At 41.8% G+C, this 18,809-nt stretch overlaps 1 protein-coding gene across 3 annotated transcripts; it reads right to left on the bottom strand.

Moving 5' to 3' along the window:
- Positions 1-2,974: 2,974 nt before the first annotated feature.
- Positions 2,975-18,077, bottom strand: vegfaa (vascular endothelial growth factor Aa). Of its 3 annotated transcripts, XM_030393153.1 has the most exons (7): positions 17,319-18,077; positions 15,664-15,706; positions 12,586-12,782; positions 11,647-11,723; positions 11,525-11,557; positions 8,173-8,304; positions 2,975-6,116 (listed from the first exon to the last, which is right to left on the bottom strand). In XM_030393153.1, exons 1-7 carry the CDS (start codon positions 17,382-17,384, stop codon positions 6,095-6,097), a joined length of 570 nt encoding a protein of 189 aa, XP_030249013.1. In that variant the 5' UTR covers positions 17,385-18,077; the 3' UTR covers positions 2,975-6,094. The 3 variants fall into 3 exon arrangements, with proteins under 3 accessions (XP_030249013.1, XP_030249014.1, XP_030249015.1); XM_030393154.1 differs by lacking the exon at positions 8,173-8,304 and having other exon boundaries at positions 11,521-11,557; XM_030393155.1 differs by lacking the exon at positions 2,975-6,116 and having other exon boundaries at positions 8,197-8,304; positions 11,521-11,557.
- Positions 18,078-18,809: the final 732 nt, after the last annotated feature.

Here is an 18,809-nt window from a genome sequence, read left to right as displayed (position 1 = left end):
AGACTATCACCTCTTCAGGTATGTAGTGGCTTAAAAAGACAGGACAGGCTGTGGCTAGCTGCTTAGCATGCTAACTTCAGCAGACTTCTCTGAAGCACATGACATAGATGTCTTTGACAGAACATCAACACTTTCTTCACACTTAAAGTCCGTGTAAAGAAAATTCAGCCATTTTTTTCTAAACACATTAAATAGGTCATAAATGTATTTCCTTAAAACGTAAAAAGCCATTCAACCATTTAGAATTAAATTTTGGAGCTAGGCTTGCATCCTCCCATCCCGCCGACAGCAGGTGCCACCATCATGGCCACCAGCATTATGTGCCCGCCTGCGACCCTCTCCGTCGCGCCGACAGTGGGTGCTCTCATCTCCGCCACCGGCATTATGTGCCCGCCTGCGACCCTCTCCATCGCGCCGATAGCGGGTCCCACCATCACGGCCACCGGCATTATGTGCCCGCCACTGACCCTCTCCATCCCGCCGACAGCGGGTGCCACCATCACGGCCACCGGCATCATGTGCCCGCCACGACCCTCTCCGTCCCGCCGACAGCGGGTGCTCTCATCTCCGCCACCGGCATTATGTGCCCGCCAGTGAGTGCAAGTGTGCTCATGTTATAAATATTGTACATTTGGGCAATTAAATGCATTTTGCTGAAGGTGCAAATCCTGAAAGTGATTTTACATCGTGCATCCTGTCATGCCCATGTAATGTTAGCAAATGTTATTGCATGTAATCATGACATGGTTTGGCCTCGATCCCTGAGCGGAGTCCATCTGACAGCACAATGATAATCCACAGGTAATATTTTATGTGCGCCAATAAAGCTATGACAAGGAATTATATGTAGACTGGGGTTTTACATTTGTGTGTAATGTAAAACGTGACCCTCTTAGTCGCGCCAACAGTGGGTGCTCTCATCTCTGCCACCGGCATTATGTGCCCGCCACCGACCCTTTCTGTCACGCGGACAGCGGGTACTCTCATCTCCACCACCGGCATTACGTGCCAAGCGTGTTTTTTTTCATGGACGTTAGTTGCTTTTATACAGAGAGAGACGGGAGCAGCTGGCTCAGACAGAGTCAGTATGTGAGTTATCATTTTCTGTGCGCATGCAGCATACATGATTTAGTTATTTCATAACTAAAGCTACTCCACAGCTGGTATCATCCCTCACAACTGATAAAAATTGGGCAGACGGAGTAATTGGAGAGCATGTGGTAATAAAGTGACGATCAGAAAAGTAACTGTTTGAAAGAAGTATGGAAAGTAAGTAGACGGAGGAGGCTCCCCTCCCGCGCGTGGGCGTGGCTCCAGCGCCTCTAACTGACACGCCCCCAGCGTTTCACAGCAGAGAGAAGTGCTTGTTTTTCCTAATTTTATATACTTAGCGATTTTTTTATCTTTCAAATTTGGCTCAGTGGTCAATGACACATGTTTCTGTGGTGTGACAAACTCATAACACAAGTTTATTGCTGCTTTACACGGACTTAACGTTGATTCATTTTTTTAATGTCTGAAACAATGTTGGAAAAATGGTTTAGAAAGAATATTCCACGGCCAGAAAAATAACCACTGAGATTCTTACGCTTCATTGACTCAAATAATCATCTATGAGAAACAGGTTGGTACTTTAGATAAACTTAAAAACAATGGCAACCAGTGGAACTACAGTCTAAGCGGGAAAGCAAAAGTATAGCCTGTCTCCTGCAGCTCTTTACCTAACTGCTCCTTCTTGTTCTGTTACTCCCATGGACTGAATAAAAAAAAACTGTATCTATCTATCCATCTATCCATCTATCTATCTATCTATCCAGAACAGTGACTTTAAAATTTGGCATCCCAAAAAAAAATTGGCATTGAAAACAAAACCAGTACTGAAAAAGGAAACATTGTCATTGAAACATTTGTATTGAAAACAGTTGTATTGGCATTGAAACAAGTATTGGCACTGAAAAAAGAAAGTAATTCAAATAATTCAAATCCGAAAATCTTATCATTTTATTTTATTGGGATTTTTTTGTATTTTTCAATGACAATCTTCAGATTTTTTCTTCATGTCACTTTTTTTTCAGTGACAGATTTATTTACAATGTCAGTTTTTTTTCAGTGTCACTGAAGCGGTATGGTGGCACAGAGCTCGGGGAGCAGGCCAGAGCGCTGCTGTCGGCGCTGCAGCCCCGGCTCGGAGCAACAGGCTGTTCTACTGTTGTGCTAACTGTGGCTAACGCTCCGTGCTCGGCACCCCGGTACTACCACCACACTCCGCATGTAGAGACCAGAGCTCGGGAGCTCCGGGACAGAACCAGATACACAGAGACTTGGACACATCAGGAGAGAGCTTGAAGAAAAATCCGCGAGGTAGTTGGGCTCTGTGTTGCCCAGAGACGGCCGGCACACGGGCCCTAACATGGTGTCTTATGACTGGACCGTCCAGCCCCGAAACTGAAACTGAAAATCAGTGACACTGAAAAAAAACTGACATTGTAAAAAAATCTGTCACTGAAAAAAAGTGACATGAAGAAAAAATCTGAAGATTGTCATTGAAAAATACAAAAAAATCCCAATAAAATAAAATGATAAGATTTTCGGATTTGAATTATTTGAATTACTTTCTTTTTTCAGTGCCAATACTTGTTTCAATGCCAATACAACTGTTTTCAATACAAATGTTTCAATGACAATGTTTCCTTTTTCAGTACTGGTTTTGTTTTCAATGCCAATTTTTTTTTTGGATGCCAAATTTTAAAGTCACTGTTCTGGCTCCATAGTTAACGCTTTTGTCACAAACTAATTAGTCAGTGGAACAATGTCATCACCTTAATGCAACCCATGATGGCAATTTATGTTTGTGTTGTGCTCTGACACAGATCACAGATGTTGGTCTGTCTGGAGGCCACATCATGTCTGTTAATGATCTACCAGGAAGAGAAACATATTTATCTGACACTATTATTTACACACAAAAGAGATATGCTTTCAAAGTAGTTGACATTTAATAAGAAAAATCAAGGTATTTTCAAAATAAATATGTTTTAATGGTTACACTAAAAACAACAAAGAGTATTACTATTGTAAAACATTTACAGCAACAATAAATATATTAATGTGAAAATATACTAAAAATGTGTGGCTGTACAAACTCAAGAAAAGTCTGTCATTTAAATACAAATAGAATGTTGTCATCACCAGAGGACAGGAGAGGCACGAGTGCTGAGGCAGCAGCCAGTCTATGCGAACACAATGTCAGGCCTCTAGTCTGAGGGCGGCAGCACAGAAGGTCAGTTCACATGAAGGCAGTGGTACAGCTGGCACTAACAGGAACACAGGTAACATGCATGATAGGAAAATGTGTCACTGTTGGGAAAAAGCACTCGAATCTACACTGATCTGTCTATACATCTGTATACGTTTGAACATTTAGCAGTTCAAACCTTTTAATGCATCGTTTGAAGTCAAGTTGTTGTGGATGCACAGTTAGTGTACGGAGGAGTGTTTTGGTGCCGATGTGCCTTTTTTCATTGTCTTAATTCCCTTTAAATTGATATCATTAAGTTATTCATTTCACTTGTCTTTGTACAGTCAGCACTCATAATGACATGCAGTTTACACTGGGTGTTGTTCAGCACTCCAACTGGTTGCACACACACAGCTGTGTGGAGCAAACCGTGGAAAATGTAAGGATTTGAACTGTGACTTAGCAGCCTGTACTCTCTCCCAACGCATCAAATAATATTCATATTACGTAATTTTGTATTTCAATTACGTTTTCTAGGATTTTGTGATATATTAACATTATTTAAGAGAAGGCTTCAGATAAGCCCATGGGGGTGTCTGTCTCTTCCTGCCCTGTATATTGTTTGTTAACCTTATTATTTTTGTATTTATTTAAATTGTGCAAAACTAAACCAAAAAAAAAAATAAAAAAATTCCTAAACCTTACCACAATATGACATAATGAAATGTCAGTCCAAAACAGTCCAAAAGTCATAATATGTCATAATATGTGAACCTTTTCTCAGCAAACTATATTTCAAAAGTCTACCAGATGTGTCCTACTGCTAACTTGACCATGGAGCAATTCACTTGCAAGAATGATGCCTGAGGAGAAAGTAGAGCATCGAAGTTAGAAGCTTAAGGCTGCTGCCCAGGCTGCTGTACTTGACTGAGATACATGAACTTCCTGAATTCAAGGTTTTAGACATTAATTCAATTTTACCTTTGATATTCCTTCATAGTATTTTCCAGGATTGTTTCATTTTCTTAAGGAAGATAAGGGTAAAGAAAACTCCTCATTGAGGCACATTAGTTATTAATTCAAGAGCACAAATGATTAATTTCTGTCCATGTGTTATTATCTCAAGGGCATGACTAATGAGTGAGGACATTATGTTAACGCCTGGGTTGAAGTCAGAAAAATCTGTGCCGTCTAACACCACCGCCGAGACTAGAGGCCTCAGTCCGATTGGACAGACTTCAGTAAATTCGGATCGAGCTGAGCAGCAGCAACGAGACTCCTCCAGTCCTCCATATGACGTGTCTTCGGGCCCACAAGTGCAAAACCACATGTCCACCACCCCAGTCCAAAATGAAAAACACCTGTGTTGGCGCATCAGGCACGCATATTTCGCAGGCTGGGGTTTCTATCGGTCAACAGGCCCACCATGATCCCCCTCCGGCTGGTGAGTAACACAGCTTTAGTTGAAATCAGGAATGTCAAAGCTTTGTCTATCAGTCCTTTTTCCCACAGAAAAGGAGTCTACAGTCACACGTGTTCTCCATTCAATCTCTGGACAGATTGAGAACAGTTAAGGAATACAAACAAAAACAACTATAACACTGTATATAAATATCAGAGCACAGAATACTGAACATATTCTATAAATTAGATGTAGTGTGCTAGACAAAGGGATAACTTGTAAGTATATACAGATCGTTTACAATAAACTGCTCTGTTGTGGATGCCTGCCTATTTCTTTGGAACACACACAGAGCCATTAAATAAGGAAATAAGGAAGGTTGTGGATTTATACAGTGAGATGCTGATCTGAACTTGCATCAGCTCATTTAGTTGCTACTTGTCTCCGTATTTACCTACAGCAATATCCCTTTAGACAGCCTGGTCTCAAGAAATTTGGTGAAAGGAACAATATACCTCGAAATGTAAATAAACTCTGTGCACAAAAAGAAGAATAAAATCTGTTTCCCCGCCAAGGAAGGGTTACATGAAGGACTCAGGACCAAAAACAGGTAGTGGTCTGTTACCTTTAACCCTGAAGGAAACTTTGCTCCAACATTAAACTGCCCACACTGAAGGATAGGCCTAACCCTAAACCAAATCAAACATCTTTTTACTCGGCAAAACTTCACCATTAGCTAGCCTTTAGTCCAGTTCTTGCCATCGTCACATAACCCTTCCATGAGGAAAGAAGGTCATCTTCACATTATCCGTCACCACGTTATGTAACCCGTGTCCACAGTCACTTCAGGAAACTCTGAGAGACTTTTTAGGTGTCTTCTCACACCAGCTGGATTCTTCACATCATGTCACAGAGGGAAACAGTTCTTGGACCTGCCATTCAGTTCAAGTACAACAGGCGTTCCTCCATCTCCACCTCCTTGTCCTCCCTCTGTCTCTTCTCAGACTATTCTGTCAGATTTCAGAGGCGGGTTTGGCTTCTACTGCACCGCTCAATGAAGTTGTGGTCACCAGTTATTCTTACTGAGAAATATTACAATATTCATATCCACAGCAGACCAGCATCCAGTGAAGTGTTACATAAAATAAAGGTTTCTTGTATGAGTTCTACCCATGGGCAGAACGCCACTGAAACATTTCCCATTCACACGCCAGTGGCGCACTCGTTTCTCTTTAAATAGTGTCTTTTTATGTAGCAGCAATACACATTGTCGATGTACTTATTGTATATGTACATATATATTAACATCTTTAGGTGGAAAATAGACTGTGGCAAGATCTGCATCCAGAATGTCCTGTCTTGCGTTGTCATTTCGTGTCCTTGCAGGGAATGCATCCTCAGGTTTCAAAGTGCTGTGCCAAGAAAAGAATTCCTTCATAACAGTGTTGCTGGTCTCATCTCCTCGGTTTGTCACATCTGTGGAGGACAAGATGAAAATCTGGATGAGTGACAAGCAGCAAACTGGTTCCATGCAAAAAGGGGATGATTTAAAGATGGGGCAAAACAGAGAGCAGAGGTGGGTTGTGAGGGAGGCTGGGGGATGTGGGTGGATGGTCTGGGTCAGTTTCTGCCTCTTTGTGCCTTTTCTGCTGTCTATGAAATGTACTTTTGGAGCTTAAGATCTTTGAAACATTAACAATTTATCCAGGCCTCATGTCACTGTGACTGTGGTGGTTCAGGATTCAGAGGGGCAGGGTTAGAGCCGGAATTGGGGGAAAAGAATTAGGTGCAGTGGTGGGGGCGAACTGACACCTAACCCTAGTTCCAGAGACCCTACACCCTTAGGTCCCCCTCCACTCTCTCTCCTGAGCACTGAGCAGCCAATTGGAATCATGGGAGTGGTCACCTCACCCACCAGAAGTGTGTGGCTCTCTTAATCCACAGCAGTGTGGGGGGTCCCTGGGGGGGTCAGAGGTTGTGGAAGTGGCTGGGTCAGGAGAGGTCATGAAACACAGGCTAGTTAACTAGAGGCAGCAGCCCCAGCACCCCTTTATTTGGCTATGTGCTGCACAGTCAGGGTGATGAGACTCACTCTGCTCATTAGTAACCATTTTTTTACTAAAGAAAACAACACATGAGTAAGAGGCAGTAGATGTGACATGCAGCATGAACACTATCTCTGTATCTGTCACCAGCAAACAAATTAATGATCATGGAAAAGCCCTGTCAAAGCTAACCTACGTGAGTTCTTTTTTGACTCCTTGCCTGCTGGAAACCAGACAAGATGACATTCTGTTCATAAGTAGATAAAATCGCTGACATGTGACAACTTGTATTTCCAAACTGATGGCTTTTGTCCTTTCAAAAAACTAATGAAAGACTTACACCAATCAGCCACTCGAACCCACTGATATTTGAGGTAAATTAAACCAATTAGCAAAGGCATTATTTGCACTTTCACTGCCGGTGCTTAGTGATAGCACACATCCTGTCTGATGGGGTGCATGAGCCGGGCCAAGTGTTGAAGGTGTAAATACAGTGTTTTCAAATCATTTTGGGATATCCGGAATTCCAGAGAGATTTCTTTTTCTTTTTTGTACATTTTAAAACAAGTCCCCAGCTACTTCAGTTGTTTAGGAAAAAGCTGTTTCTTCTGTGAAGCTCCAGAAATAATTTAGTCAGGTTACTAAAACCTGACTAAAATATCATCTTGGCTGACTTTCCATCAGCCAAGATGACTTTTTTTTTTTTTTAATCTTTGGGTGAACTGTTCCTTTTAAAATTAGCTTATCAGGATGCCCTGAAAAATGACTTTTAAAAACTTTCACAGGAACTACTTTCTGCTGAAAGATCAGTCTCAGTGAACACTGCTCACACTGATGTCAGTGGATTCTAATGACTGATGCAGAAACAACTGATTCACACGATTATTGCTGGTGGGAGTTTTTAGTGCATTCATTTGGGGTAGTAGTAAGTATGTATATTAAAACCTGGATAAATAAAACCAAGACTGTCTGTGAAGTCAGTTAATGAGTGACAAAATATTGCTTAATCAACCCTTAAAAGGTTTACACAGTCCTCTACAGGCTAGGACGATTTAAAATCCTCTTAGGCTCATGAACCCTTTCAAAAGCCTTTATATATCTTAACTCAACGACATCTTGTGATGATGGAAGAGATAGACGAATGGCAAATTCATTGTGGAGATTACACATTAATGACGGCAATGTTTCCGGTCTAAATAACAGTGTCATGCAGGCAGCTGTGTGTAACATTTTAAACATTCAAACTGATGACCAACATTTCAGTGGCAAACTCAAAACACGATCACCGCCTCAATCTGATGAGACTTTTGAATCTAACAGGAGACAATGCAAGCACAGAGCCACAAGGTACTCATCGACAAACACCAAGACAACATCAAAAAGCAAGGAGAGGCATGCAGGAAATCCATCTGAACAGAGATGGGGTGAGCGGTGGGATAAAAAAGAGGATTCAAGGCGTGTTTATCATGTATGGATGGCAAACAAACCTGCAAGTTCTTTCGTTTAATTCAAGTTGCCTGGACTGGCAGTCTAAGTGTGTGAATTTGCAGGAACATTTACAGGTGAGAGGGTCCTGCACAAACAAGCGCTTTCTTCTCTCTGAGCAAGGAGCACAGTGGCTGCAAGGGAAGCAAAAAGGGAGAGACAGAGAGAGATCTAAGCTACAGAGCGAATTCTGCAGGAAGAGCAGACACAGACACTCATGCAACACCCCCCCAAACCAACCACTCACTGAGAAACGCTTTGTGAAGACAAAATGTGCATTTGTTTACACACAGGACAGGGTCTGTGGCTGGGATGTGAAGCTTCAATATAATATAAGACTAACACACCAACTATTGCAATCCTCCTGCCCATTGACCCCTGTATAAGTGAGGCTTGGTACGATCACATAAGTTTGCTGCTGTTGTCAGTGGCCAATAGCAACTGCTTTGTGGCACCTATGGCACGGAACAACACATTAGTTTGACGTCAGGGAATACAGTACCAACGTGGTTTTCTTGTTAGGTTAGGGTCCCGGCACCATATGACAGCCAACCGAGCTAACAAGCTAACTGCTATATTTATTAGCAGTAAGCAGGAAATTTAGCAACAAATAGCGTCTTTCCATTACTTCTGCAAGCCTGGCTCTACTTTGAATCAGCCATCAGCCCAGTGTGTCAAGGCTTCCATTAGAACAGGGCTACCTGCTAGAAGGTATGTCTTTAACTGATGATGCACTTGTCTTGTGTAGCGGTCTGAGGAGCGGCTGTGATGTGGTTTAAATTCAACTTCGTACATTTTGTTTATTTTGTGCTTTGAACAAAATATTGAAAGTAGTGACAGCAGAAGGTGACACCAGGATTTGTCCCATAGTAGGACCACAAAGATGAATAATTGACATCTACCATTTTGAAGTTGAGGTAGAAACTATAGTTGTTGCAATATCTGTAACACTGTTTAGCTTATGAGATAGAAGGTCACGCCAGAGACACAACAAGGTCAGCACTAGATATGTAAGGGTAGTTGCTATGATATAACAAAGAATGATGCTTTGTCTCATAGAACTGATTTTGCTTTGCACAGGACATATTCAACACAACATCAAATCTGTATCTCCTTCTAGAACTATTCTATGAAAACAACAGCAGAGAAACCCAAAGCAAAGTTTATCAATGAACCTCTCAAGGTCTCGATGACACACCACGTGTCAGTACTTCTGCACTTTCATTGTGGACTGTAGCTGTTGTAACCACCTATCACCTAAAACAAAAGGAAACATTGCAACAGATAAACAGCCACAGACAGAAACCAACAGAGAGTAGAAGCACAGGCACTTATCAATGCAGCACACTACAGACCAGCAGGCGGCCTCAATGATAACCATACCTCATAGAAACGCCATGGCAGCTTCATTTTGACATAGAAATTGAGTAAATGTTGTTGCTGTTGTTGATACTGAAATGGGCCAAGATAACAAATGAAACCTGTGTGCAAAAGAATCACTTAAAAGATACCCAGTTCTTTGGTGTCAACCTTCGAGAAATTCCCATGCTGATCCCAAGACTGTCTGCTGCATTGGCTCATACCTCAACAATCCTAGCCCGACAACCACTTCATTTGACAGGTCACACATATCTTGGTAAGGAGTTGGTTATTACCAAGTGACAAAATTAGAATTGCCCTGAATATAATATTCTACTATTTTCCACTAAGCAGTTATAAAATAGCTGCTTATTACTTTAATAAATTTCAAGGAAACTCCCAACTGGTTTCTGCTCCATGTCTGCATGTCAGTAAATTGAAGAACACATTTGTAACCATTTACATTCTCACCTAATTCTATCATTTCAGCACATCTGTCTTTCAAACAACAAACAACACATGTCATAATTAAGAATAAAGTTGCTACTTTTCCATTTTAAATGTTTTCATACCACTCAGGTTAAATGTCACTCTTTAAATATATTGAGACAACAATACATTAGCAAACAAAAGAGTCATTGGAAAGTGTCGGCGTATCATAACCGCGAGTGTGTGTGTGTGTGTGTGTGAAGGGGGGGGGGTTAGGGTTAGAAAATTAAGCTCTAACAACTCACTTCACTTCAGTTTACTGGCCTGCTGAGTGGAAGTTAAGCAGAAACCAGTTGGGAATTTCCTGGCAATGTGTTAAAGAAATGACCAGCTATTTACTAACTGCACATTGGAAAATAGCAGAATACTGTCATTAACTAATGCTGAGTTCATTCTGGATGAATGTTGAGGCGATTTTTGTGGTAGTTGATGACAATGACATTTCAAAAATGTTGCTTGGCATTACCACATACTAACCATGAAATTTACGGAGCAGTAAAATGAAGCAGGTGCACTTGTAGTCACGCGGGGGTCAGTCTGTAATTAATAAAGCCAAATACCAACAGAATATCTGCTCTAATTTAGTCTCCCCATTAGCAAGGGTGGATATTGATCCACAAGATGGGACTAAGCCAGGTGTATCCGGATATATCTTCCTGTAACCGACTGCATGAATGAGCACAACCCCTTTGTAGCAGCGCCACTCCACCCCGCCGCAGGGTTAACTAGCTGCCTACGTGCACAGTTACAGGCAGACATCCAACAAGGCTGGACAGAGCTCAGCTCAGTTCAGCCCTGTGACAAACGGGAGTGACTTAGCCGACATGATCCCATCTTTCCTCCACCAATCCATCAGGTTTTAACCCGCCAAGGCACAGTTCAGCACACACGCACTCCTCTTATCCAATTAAACAACCTGACCCACCACTGAGAAGCCTCAACACACAAACCTCATGTAGGCATACATCAAACACACACAGTGCGACAATCTGGCAGCGCTGAGTTCTAACAACCATCACCGACACCTCAGTTCGTCCCCAAGCTCATCCTCTATTTACACCACTAAAAATAAAAATAGGTTAACTGCATGACACCTGTTGCTATGATTAGACTGAAGAAGTAGCTGAGGGCCGAGGGTCGGGTTTGTGCAACTGGAGTCAGAGAGCAGACAGCAGCGGGTGGTCTGAAGCCAGCCGGCTACACCTCAATCACTCACTCTGTTACACCATAAAGCACTAAAACCTTCTGCCATAAAAAAACAAGCTCAGAGTGTTAGAGCCCTGTAAAGATAGGTGGAAGATAGGATCTGAAGGCTTGATTCCGTAGCCTACTCTGTACCTCAAAACATGATTTCTCATAGAACTGATTTGGCCCACCTTACCCCACCCCCACTACTCTCAGGGCCATCAGTTACAACTACTAATGAAAATGTGCATCCCTGGTTGGCACCATAATAGCCCCACCCCCAATCATTTAGAACAGAAAATACATAGAACACGTACTTACTATTCTTTCTTTACTTGAATGTCTGACTTCATTCTGAAATGAAAAAAGAGCAAAATGATTTAGGTTTTTGCTTTAATTCCATCATCACTGTTTCTGTGTCAGGTCAAGGTCTAGTCTCTTACCTGCATTCACATTTTTTATGCTCTGTGAAACTTAGGTGGATAGTATGCTGCGTTACCAATGGTCTAAACCGCATTACCTTGAAGAGAAACAGAGGACATAACAAGGCAAGGTTAAATTAAAACAACAGTAACAGCACATTTTCATCAGGGCTGCTGTGGCTCAGGCATCAAACAATCAGAGGATCTTTGCAGGCTATGTGTCCAAGTAGTCTATGTGTCCAAGTATCCCTGGGCAACATACTGAATGCCAAATTACTTGTGATGTAGTGCGTTGAGGGGTCGCTAAGACTAGAGCAGCTCTATATGTGACAGTCCATTACCAATTACTTTTCATAACCAACAGTCTAAACATGGCCCTGACTGCTCTGTAACTAAACAACCCCAAGATGTGAACTGTGTTCCTGTATGTCGTTGCACTTCTGCAACCAACGTTTATTGCAAACAGCAGGCCTTGTCTGAGGGCAGGACAGGCTCTGACCTTTTTATGGCAGCACTAACACACAGTTTGCTGGGGTAAACAACATATCTGACATGCCATGCCTCACCGCTTCACTTTCTCTGCTCTGCCCAAACCCTACCTGGAACACAAGCTACTAATTTGTGCTGTCAAATTTACCAGCTTCTTCTGCAACTCCCCATATTATGGTCTTCATTGGTGGGTGGAGATGGCTCAGTTGTCATTATGTGACCCAAGTATGGAAAATCAACAACATGATGACATTGACTATCATACTTAAATCACGTGATGTCAACTGACCCATCTCCGCAACAACTGCTAACAAGGGCCGACTCATGCAAACAGTGCATGACACACCACAACAACTAAAGCCAAAGACCAGTCTGGTGTGCCATGATCTTAAGTGCATAATGAAGTCCAGTTGTTCTGTAAGGATCATTTAGCTGTCTTCATCACGTAAGTTAAATGGGAACTGGGCTCACCTGCAATGTGACGTTGCTGGTTTCTGTGGGTACACACTCCATTGCTTCGTCGTTGCAGCACCCTCCACAGCGGTTAAGAACCACGCAGGAAGGGACATAGGTGTGTTCTGTATCCTCTGGATACTCATGGAAGATGTCCACCAGCACCTCCCTGGGCTGACACATACTCTTGGTGATGACTTCCGTGAGAGGGATGACTGAAAAAAGAAAAGAGGATCGATCATCTTTTCATTGCTGCGGTCATCATTATTACCAGTGAGAAAAGAGATTGGAAGAGTTTGATGTAATACTGAATATTCATGAAGCCCGACTTCCTGTCTCTTTAAACATTCAGATGTCAACAACACGACAAACTCAGCTAGCAAACCCTAAAAAAGACCTGTGTTACGATCAGCAACCATGACCTATTTGTGCCAGTGAGAATCTTAACTGTTTCTGGAAAAAACAAATTAGCCTGGATCAGACTGGCTAAAAGTCAGACATTAAAACAACTGCACCAACTCGTGCATGTTACATTTTAACATCATTAAAAAACTACAAGCAACCCACATTTAACAACACAGGATGTATGACCATGTGACCAAAGAGTACCAAAGCTAATACAACAGACATATTGGGGATTATTTCAGTGGCAATGATGACACTAAAGTGGACACACAGAAATATGTCACCTCGACCAAAATACAATGAAGAAGCAACAATTCATCATATTTTGATCACCTTAGAATTAAATAATATAGAATATGTAGCAGCAATGTTTCGACATTCTCTCTGCAAAACGGTGATAAAAATGACACCAAACAACATGTAACATTTTGAGATCAACAACAGAAAGTTCACACCCCTGTTTTTATGATAATGTTAGATAGAACCCTACAAAACAAGGCTCAATACTTAAGTAAGCTACCTATGGGACCTACCAGCCCGCTCTGTATTTCCATCTCCTGTGCAGCCAAGAATAAACCATCCCACATTTGATCAGAGTCGGTTCCCAGCAACCCCTGGCTAAATCCTGACCCCTGGTTAGTCAGAGGACCCGTGACCTCAAGCACTGTGGCGCCAGGGTTCACCTCTGACATGTGACCTCAGGAAGCCCACCCTGTGGCGGCTCTGCCACTGGACTCATGCTGCACTGACTGTTAGTCAATTAGCTTTATGATTATATTAAAACATAGATACAAATTATACACAGATGGAATCTTGTGACTTTAATTTGTCTTTGATGTAGTATTTCAACCATACTGTCATGAAGGTTGACTGGCTGTAGTCAGAGGAAAACTGTATTATGTCACTAAATGCATCACATGTGATCTTTTAACAAAGTTTGTAGTGCCATGTTTCACTCCAGCTCTATTATGAATGGCTTCTCAGTTTAGGCTCCAGGGCGACCTGGCCAGCAGACATGTGCAGCTTATACACTGCTCTAGGAAAGAGAGCTGTTTGAGAGATCATTTCTATAGACAGTTATCTGTATGTGAATAAAAAATCTGTAGCAAGGGTCAAGATTTTGGTTTTGGAAGCTTTCTTGTTCCTTCTTATTCTGATTGCAAATGATCACGTTGAAAGTGCTTTATTTGCATATGGGTAAACAGTCCGTGAAGCAGAACATACTGGCTGAACTGTAATCTCAGAAACACTGTCTTTCATCTGACAATGACTTTTTACTGTCTTATTTTTATTCATTTTATTTATAGAGATTATAAACTCCATTCTTTTGTCTCAAGTTGCTAATCACATCTATCAGCCATGTATCTGGATAATGGATCCCGCTGGCTACACCAGAAGCCCTGAAACATTGGCCATTGCCCTCAAAGACTAAATTGTCAGACAATAGCTGTAGAGTTAGGAGATTACTGCTGAGACTGGCTGGGTGGATTTTGTTCACAGGACTTTCAGCAGACAACAGCCTCAGATTAACACACTCAACTGGCTCTACCTCCTGACCAAAGTTGCAAAGATTTGCTCTGTCTTACATCGTCCTTTAAGAAGTCAGTTCATACTTTATACATATCTTATCATCAGCAAATCTAATGACAAGACCCAAACTAATGATCAACGTATCTACTAACAGCTATTGTGTGTGTGTATCAAGCATTGTGTCTTAGAAAAAAAAGTCTTATCTCCAGTTTCTCCTATAGATTTTACTGGATTTTCAACTGCATCTCAGGGTCTCCATATTTATCCACAAGTGGATTAATTTACGATTTAAAGTATGCTTTAGAAATGTTTGTTAAAAGCTACACTGGCCAGGAAATTACTCGGCCTAAAAAAATTTAACTCTTTATTTGTGAATTGTTTTCTCATCGTTTGTAGGAACTGATATCTGTCTTTGCTGAAATGGACTTTAGTTAATAATAGTTGGAAGCTCTCCAGCAAGAGTAATCAGGCCACAGTCTTATCTCAATGTATATGACAGCTTTTGACAGGTGGGGTGATCTCTGACAGTGTGGGTGTGTGAAGGTCAGCAGCAGACAGATGGCAGACTTCCTTATTCTTTCCCTTTATAAACACTAAAACCAACCACACAACTTGTCCACTGATGCTGTTCATGTCTAATATATGTCTCCATCAATCACCAACCAGCAGTTCCAACCTTGGCCTCAACACAACAGAGTCACTGTCAAACAAACATGAGTATGGCATTGAACCAAGGCTGACTGTCTTCATGTAGTGACTGTGTTCTTGCACCTCAGATTGGTGGAAAAACACACAACAATTACGTAACGACTGTGAGTCATTGTAGAGGCCTTGAATGATACTTGATCTCTCACATTAACTCTTGTTTTAAAATCTGCACCTCTTTTATGGTGATTCAAAGACCCAGATCAGACCGTTCACTGCTGGAAACTTTAATTGCTGTCAGCTCTGTACAGAAAAGACACTCCTAGATTCATACTGAGAAACAAATACCCCCTACACATGCCAAAGCTTTAAACTTTATAAGAAACAAAGGCAGTCTGGGGCACAGTAGACTCAAATGTTCATCACATGTCCACTAGGTGGACCTGTCGTCATCTGGCCTGCAGGCAAAGAAGAAGTACTGAAATGAGACAGCGCTGTTAGAGACAGAAAACTTACCCTCATTTTTACTTTTCTCCACTCCCTTGTTGATGCTGGCAGTCTGTAAGAGATTCACATCAGAGCAGTTGTTAAATAGTTCTCATTTGCATGCAGAGCTGCATCTATAAAACTGTCACCACCCATAAAAACGAACGATCTTTCTCATTAGCCCTCAATGTACACATTGTAGTATGCTTGAGTATATAAAGGTGTCATGGTACAGGAAGCTCATTACATCAAAATGTGAACCACAGGGCAGCAAATCAGCTGTCTGATGACACCATGACAACAGCTATAAGTCAGGATCATTCAGAACAAAGGTGTCAAGGAGGTGTCACACACTAAAACTTGGTCGTTATGAGCTTTACTCTTCATCGTCTGCTTATTATACAGTGCAGTCAAGCTGCACACCACGAGGTGAGGCTAACCTTCAAAATAAAAGCATGACAGCCTGTTGCTCAAACAGCTCAACGTAATGTGTATAAAGTAAAAGACGATTAGTGCACTAAACTTACACACACCTATTATGCAGTCAGGCATGTCTGCTCATATACACATATCAATGCTTACATATGTTTAATCATTTGAGGATGAACACAAAGAACTGACCGTTGCAGTTCATGTAAAACAGCGTACATGTGATGTGTAAGTTTGCAGTGACTAACAATTCCAACAATTGTGAAGAGTACGTTCTGAGTACGAACGCATTCATTTCAAATCACTTGGACGCGCTTCATGTTTATTTTGAAAGGGGCCGCAGGCCTTTATTGTGATCGTGAAGTTGACGCCGCGGCGCTGCGCTCTCCGCTCACCTTACGTGGCTGTTGTAACTGGCTGAGATGTTGCGTGAGAAAGCGGGTCGGCCTGTGTGGGAACGAGGTGGGCATCCTACAGGGCGGCAGGACAGGAGAAACCGGGTCTCAGCTTCCACACACTCCGGATCACCGTGAGAACCAAACAGAGCGGGACTAAAGCCCGAGGCTGAGGAGCAACTCAGCCACACACAGCTGCTCAGCGAGGCGGGCCACGCACAACTCCGTCCCGAAACCGCGCACTTTAATCCACATTCTCCGAAACTACTAAACAGGCACAGATTTAATAATGACTAACAGGGTTTGAGGGAATATATTATTTATTTAGGTCTAAGTAAAGTTATACTTGGGATTTAATTGCACTTCCCATAACACCCAGTTTAGTGGGACGTGGCCAAACTTAGTTTGAGCTTTATTTCTATTTAATGTGGTTCCGATCCTACGGGGAACAAAATATGGCTAAATGAATAGTCTTAGAAAACCAAAAGAAGCTATCGATACTTATTCTATCCAGCACTTTCAAACAGATCTTAAACGAAATGATTTTTTACAAAATCATTACACAATAAACAAAACGAACACAAGTGAGACGAAGGCTTTCGCATGCAAACAGAAAGGGAACGCTGATAGTTAATTCACACGGTCAAACCAGGAGGCAGAAGAAATTTGTCCACAGAGTCAGAGAACATTTGTCCCGCATCATTATTCACTCAGGATGAGAGCACATTGTTTTGTAGCGCAACTCTTAAAATCATGAACACCAGGCTCTGACATCAAATTAGGACAGCACTTGTGACACCCAACAGACGCTCCTGTCTAATTATTATTAATATGACCAAGCACATACAGTCACAGACTCACCTTTACTGAGGGTAGATGAAGAACCGCTGCCAAAAGGATTTGTACCAAACTGACAACAAAGTTCATGGTTGTAATTCCGCACGATGAGTCTTGAAATCTCTGCGGTGGTTTAAAAGTAAAATAATAATAATAATAATAATAAAAATCGATTTTTTTTTTGTAATAAATATAATCAAATAAAAAACACTCTCACAGTCAAAAAGAGGAATATTTTTAAAAAACCGCGGCAAATTTGGGCTGTAGCAAAAGCAAATCCATATCGTCCACACGCATGTAGCTCGTCTGTTCCAGTGTCTTCGCTGGTGACCGTACCATCCAACGAGCCTCACTCATCCGCAGACAAAGACTCTACGGTCGGGTTCTGAAATCCACTCTGGAGCCGAGAGCTCGGGAGCACAGCAGTAATGATGTTGACAGTGGGAGGGAGAGACGTGCAGACCAACTCGCCAACTTTACGCACCGGTGTCTCTCTTTACGCTCATTGATCCCACAGCATGACGGTGTATGTGTGCGCGTACGTGCGTGTGTAAGGCTACAGCAGGCACTGTTTGCCGGTATAGTGTGATCCTTTATTTGCTTTCTTCTGCAATCCTCCCTTCTTGTGTCTCCTATCTTGTGTGTGCCCCTGTGATGTTACTCGTTTTCGCTCTTCTCAATGAAGGGGGGTGCCAGAGGGGGTGCACCGGTAGCAACTTGTCTCCGGTTCAGCAGCGGTACCGGCTTCTCTCGCGTTCTGTCTCCTCTTCTCTTGGCGGCTGCTCTGATTCATGCGTTATTAAAGGTAACCAGCCAGTCTGACAGGGCGGGGCGACTGGGAGGAACCAATGAGAGCCAGAGAGAGAGAGAGAGAGAGAGAGAGAGAGAGAGAGAGAGAGAGAGAGAGAGAGAGAGTGCTGTGTCTTTAAACATTCAGTGTTTGAACTCGATGTTATTTGCTTTACTGTCTGATAATAATAATAATGATAGTAATAATAACAATTATTATTATCATTATAATAATGTAATACATTTAACCTTTACAATCATCAGATATCATTATTGCAAGGTCATTCAAGAAAATATGAAATTGATCAATCAATTAATTTCCCTCTTAGCGTGATTACCTAAAGATTTCTGTAACTAAAAAACTGTGCCATGTGCAGTTACTTTTGATGTATTCTCAGGCAGCCTGTCACATTACAATAATTTACAGTTAGATACCTACATGTATTATAACCAGTGTTGGACAAGATGTTTCCAAAACATAATGGATGACATATTACTAGTTACTCTCATTTGAAAGTGCTCAGTTACCTTACTGTCTGTGTAATGTGTTACTGATTGTGCCACTTTTGTGAATCAAAGCTTAGAAGCTCAAGTTTATTGCAGTTCCTTACTAATCTAGTGGGGGGCAATACTGTACAGCCTGGTGAACAGTACCTCCTATCCATGTGTTCACATGCAGTGGTTACTATTAACTATGGATTAAAATCACATGTTTATATTACAATA

Source organism: Sparus aurata, chromosome 17, assembly GCF_900880675.1.
Source record: "Sparus aurata chromosome 17, fSpaAur1.1, whole genome shotgun sequence".
NCBI lineage: Eukaryota > Metazoa > Chordata > Actinopteri > Spariformes > Sparidae > Sparus > Sparus aurata.
This window is presented reverse-complemented; position numbering and strand designations above follow the sequence as displayed.

Bases quoted from the DNA above. Each gene is read 5' to 3' on its own strand.
- vegfaa (XM_030393153.1), bottom strand. From the start codon at position 17,384: ATGAACTTTGTTGTCAGTTTGGTACAAATCCTTTTGGCAGCGGTTCTT. The intron at 11,724-12,585 runs GTGAGCCCAGTT...TTTCTCTTCAAG, and splicing joins CCAGCAACGTCACATTGCAG to GTAATGCGGTTTAGACCATT. The intron at 8,305-11,524 runs GTAAGTACGTGT...CTTCCCTTGCAG, and splicing joins ATTCAAGTAAAGAAAGAATA to CCACTGTGCTCCTTGCTCAG.